The sequence below is a fragment of the Bombina bombina genome, chromosome 7 (genome assembly GCF_027579735.1).
Source record: "Bombina bombina isolate aBomBom1 chromosome 7, aBomBom1.pri, whole genome shotgun sequence".
Classification (NCBI taxonomy): domain Eukaryota; kingdom Metazoa; phylum Chordata; class Amphibia; order Anura; family Bombinatoridae; genus Bombina; species Bombina bombina.
In genome coordinates, this window is record NC_069505.1 from 114,589,791 (window position 1) to 114,595,123 (window position 5,333).

Genomic DNA, 5,333 nt, shown 5'->3' on the forward strand with positions numbered 1-5,333 from the left:
TTACCTCTTGAGGATTCCAAACTCCCTGTGCTGTCAGAGACCTCCAGACAGCTCCCCAACCTGTGAGACTTGCATCTGTTGTGATTACAGTCCAGGTAGGACAAACAAAGGAGGCCCCTTGAACAATAAGGTGATGGTTTAACCACCAAGTAAGAGAGATTTGCATGTTGAAGTAAAACAATAATGTTAGATAATGCAGAATCTGAAGACAACTGCTGTGCTAAACTGTCCAACCGAAAAGTAGAAGCAGCAGCAACATCAGCCATAGATATAACAGGTCTAAGAATATAGCCAGTATGTAAATATGACCTTCTTAGATAAGATTCAAGCTTCCTATCTAAAGGATCCTTAAAAGAAGTACTGTCTTCCATAGGAATAGAAGTACATTTTGCAAGAGTGGAAATTGCCCCATCAACTTTAGGAACTGTTTCCCAAAGTTCTAAATTGTTCACATGTAAAGGATACAATTTCTTAAACCTAGAAGAAGGGTTAAAAGAGGTATCAGGGAAGAGTGGGTCTGGGGTGTTTTTGTTCTTGTCTAGAAAGTATGGCATGTGTGGTGCATTAGGAGACCCAGGGTTTATTTCTGTGTCACTGACTCGTCGTATGAAATAATTATGACACTGAATTATATAGCCCCGGGTCAGAGAGAATGTTTCGCAAGGTGCGTCTCTTTATGTGCATGAAGAAGGAGCGTTGGTTAGAGGGTCTTGTTGGGCGCACTCCCGCGGGCGTAGCCTGCACCTTGCCCTCACCTGCCAGGCTGTTTGTTGCCCGCAACTGGCAAGGGTTACAGCTCCTCATGATCGCCCTCCTATGAAAATGTATTTCTTGTCTTTATATCAACCTCGGTCAACACTCCATCTGACACGTGCAAACACCGGCAAAGTGAAAGAGGTGGAGCTGTCCTCCTCTAGGCACCGCGGCCTCTCCAGAAGCTTCTCTGAGGCGTGCCAGTTATGCGTGTGCGGCCTGTGCCACTCACCGAGCTGCTTAAACTAATATTAATCCTCTTATCTTGCCTCGGTTGCAGTTCACGTATTTGTTTAGCTAATAATTAGTGGTTCTCTTTCATTAAAATGTTATGCTAAACCCAATGTGCTGCAGAACATTGTGGTGTTAGCCACGGAGTAAAAAAAATCTTTTGTTTCACCCAATATGTTTTCAAATTGCAGTGGTCCACATTTTTAAAGGCAGCCGGCATCTGCAAAGTGGTACGACAGAAGGGACTATGTCTTTGTTGAATTTTGTGTTGAAGACAGCAAACAAGTGAAAATAGATTTTGGAAAAAACAAACTAACTTTCAATTGCCTTGGGGGATCAGATAGTCTTAAGCATCTAGATGAAGTTGAACTTTTTCAAGCCATTGATCCTAATGAATCAAAACATAAAAGGACAGATAGGTCTGTTCTGTGTTGTTTACGAAAAGCAGAATCTGGCCAATCATGGCCACGTTTGACAAAAGAAAAAGCAAAGCTCAACTGGCTTAGTGTGGATTTTAACAACTGGAAAGATTGGGAAGATGACTCAGAGGAAGACATGTCAAATTTTGATCGCTTTTCAGAGATGATGAACAACATGGGAGGAGATGAGGATGTAGATTTACCAGAGGTTGATGGTGCAGATGATGACTCGCCAGATAGTGATGATGAAAAAATGCCTGATCTGGAGTAAGAAGACTTCATGGGCAGGGGTGGGTGGTTGGATGGATGGAAAACAGATTTCAACATATTTGGCAAAAGTTGCCAATACCCAAGTTGTACATACAGTTACTAAGTACTTCCAGTCAGCCTTGTTCATTTTGTTATCACGGAATGGCTTTCATCAGGAGTTGGAGCTTAAAACTGTACATGGCATCCTTTTACCATTTATCCCCAAAGAGCTTCAGCTAAAAAACTTCCATGATTTGCAAGCTTCTCTGGAACACAGTTGTATGTTGATGTCATATGTGGCTATAATGGAACAGCATGGATTGTGTTTACATTTTAAATTTTGTTTTCCTACCCCAGATCTTCATTAGATGGAGTTTCTTGTATTAGTACATGCACAAAGACACTGGCAAAACTGACATACATATAATAAACCATGCAAGAAAGCTTATTTTTTATAAAAGGTTTTATAAACTATAGTTAAGCTATAGCATACAAAATCAATCTGCTTGATTGAAAAATGTCATCTAGTCTTACATTGTCCTTTGTTGTAAAGTATTAGTTTTATGGCTATACAGAGACATAGATGTCAGCGATTATTGAAACTAAAGTTTTCATGGGCTTTGTTCCTGTTTTTAAATCATGCCTCACTGCATTAATACTAGATGTCCACACATCTATGGACCTCTAATGAAAATGAAAAATGTACTGTCCACTCTACTTTATGCCCCACAGAGCACTACTTCATCTCATTTTGCAGAGGAATGAGGGGTTTTATAAGGGTTGTGGACATGTTTGTCTTAGGTACTGTAGAGTAACCTCTTAAGATGTGTGTATTAGCTACTTTGCCAGTAATTTTCTCTTCAAATTGTTCGTTATGAACCACATTAACAATTGAGGACTTGCATCCTTAAAGGCACAAAGTCAAAAACAAACTTCCATGATTTGGATGGAGCATGCGGTTTGAACAACTTTCCAACTTGCTTCTATTTGTATTTTATTGGTGTCCTTTGTTGAAAAGCATCCCTAGGTAGGCTCGAAAGCAGCAGTTTACTACTGGGAGCTAGCTGCTGATTGGTGGTTGTACATTTATACCTCTTGTCATTGGCTCACCCAATTGTGTTAAGCTTCCAGTAGTGCATTGCTGTTACTTGAACATGAGATACCATGATAATTAAGCGACTCAAAGGATATAATAGAAACTTCAGACTCATAAAAGAAACATCACAGCTTATGTTTGGTTTTAATAAATCAAGTTTATCAATAAAAATGCTCCCATGTATGTTTTAAAGGCCTTACACATTTCAGCAAAAAACAAGTTTAAAAAGCTAAGTATTTTCCATTGAGGGTTCTTGAATTCCTGGATGAGGTTCACCTATGTGAAGTCTTTTGAAGCCCTTCTCAAAGAGTTCAGCGTTGCTGAATAAATATGTTTTAAGGGAACTTAAAACCTCCTTTTTTTCTTTTTTTTTCTTTTTTTTAAGCCGTGCATAATTCAGTTTCAACCTGATTTGATTGGCCACAGCAAGATAAACCTTTGAAACATATATATTTAAGATATGTATATCCTGAACCGCTTTTAATTTTGAAAATCCTGCACGTATTTACTTACAAAACAAGTTTCAAATGGTTGTATAATACATTGCTTAAAGGGACAATACATCATTTTGATTACTCATTGTTATATACCGGAGAAGCATCTTGCAATATTAAGAAGTAAATTACATTTTAAGTATTCATAGTTTGTTAGGGGCCGAAAATGGTGCCAAGCTCTGCCCACCTGTTGCATGTATATGTTGGTATGTTTAGTTTCTCCAATCACGCTCAACTTTTATATACGTTTTCCTACTCGCACATTCTGATTTTGTGTGTGTGCAATTTTCAAATAGCTAACACAAAAATATTAAATGTGCACAAGAAAACAGCTAACTGGACAAGAAAGCTGTGGGCGGAGCTTGGTGCCCATTTTCAGCTGCTAACAATGATTAAGTTTACAAGATTTATAGATGTAAAACCCACTGGAAGAGGCTTGTCTGGTATGTTACAATTGGTAATAAAGAATAAGTGTTGGGTCTAGACTGTCCCTTTTTTATATGATTTCTATAAATGCATAGTACAATGTCCCTTAAAAAGCAAAATCAAGAGATGTTTTCATGCCCACCCCCGAAATAAAGTGGTTGCACTAAATTGATTAATTCTCCAACATCTAGCCCTGAAGTGAAGAAATCTGATCTAACCATGCAAAATACTTGCAAGGCTTTTATTTTACAGCTAAATGCACTAGTTTCTAAAATCTTGGATACTAGAATGACGTTATGCTGAAATTTCTTAAAGGAACAGTTAACACATTTTTGTTCTTTGGAAAGAAGGCTGGTCCCTTTGTTGCCCATTCCCCGGTTTTGCATAACCAACACTGTTGAAGAGATACTTTTTGCCTCTGCAGAGGCTTAGATACAAGGTAATCAAACTGCCCCCTTGTTTCAGTTCATTTGACACTTGCATTTTGGCCAATCGGTGCTCACTCCGGGATGGCTTCACAAGCTCGGTGTTGTCTATGTGGGACACGTGAACTGGTGCCCTCTGGTTGTCAGGATGCGTTCATATTGCAGGCGGTCTTCAAGGTCCGGGAGGTTGGCGTATGAAGCTCCTTGGTTTGGCTTTCGGCTAGGAGTGCCAGGAGAGCAAGGCAGATTGGTGATGGAAGTGGGTTGGAAAGTTGTTGGGGATTGCATTCCCTGTTTGAATCATGAGGTTTTTTTTTGGACATGACTATCCCTTTAAGTGCCTGAGTTTCAGAATAACCTTATGTGACATCAACTTGTATCATGTTTCACAAGGGCTTTTAATAGGGTTAGTTGATAATTAGGGTCATGTGGACACTGAGTGGTGATGAAGAAATTGCCACCCTCCCAGCCATGTTTAGCCAGTATAATTGATCTAATTTAACACTTTTGTCTCTGGCTTTGGAAGAAAATAGCCAGCTGTATATTGTTCTCATCAGTTTGTACATTTAGACCAAATTGTATTTGCACTGTCACAATATATATTAAAGAGAGATTAACAATGTTAATACACTAAAAAAAAAAAAAAAAAAAAAAAAAAAAAAAGAGGTATCAGGCTTAGAACATTCTTTAGCAATCACATTAGAGATAGCGTCTGGAATAGGAAATACTTCAGGAGTAATAACAGTAGTCTTAAATACAGAATTAAGAAGGTTACTAGCTTTATCATCGGGAGGTTTAGACTCCACAATACCCAAAGTAAACAAAACTTCCTTTAATAGAGAGCGAATAAATTCTATCTTAAATAAAAAAGATGATTTGTCTATATCTTTCGCTGATGTGGCGTCCTCTGAATCAGAGGAAAGTGAAACCCCATCAGTAGAGGATACACCAGTATGCTGTAGGTCAGAACTTAATTCACTAGGTTTAGGAAAATGTTGCAAAACCATTTTGCGTTTATTTGAAGGTGGAATAGCAGTCATTGCCTCCTCTATAGCTGCAGCAATGAAATCTTTCATTTCTGCAGGAATGCTATGTACTGAAATGGAATAACACTGGGTGCATTTGTACTCATAGATAGATAGATATAGATATATTATTAACATTTAACAAATTTTCAAAACAAGAGCCCCATAATTCAGCTGAAGAATTTAGATCAGCTTTTTACAACAAACACACTTAG

General features: G+C 38.3%; 1 protein-coding gene across 1 annotated transcript; it reads left to right on the plus strand.

The window, feature by feature from the left end:
• Nucleotides 1-1,191: 1,191 nt before the first annotated feature.
• On the plus strand, nt 1,192-2,919 carry LOC128635783 (prostaglandin E synthase 3-like; the record flags this gene model as incomplete). Its single annotated transcript, XM_053688893.1, has 1 exon — nt 1,192-2,919. A coding segment is annotated over one exon (483 nt), but the record flags the coding sequence as incomplete, so codon positions are not given.
• Nucleotides 2,920-5,333: the final 2,414 nt, after the last annotated feature.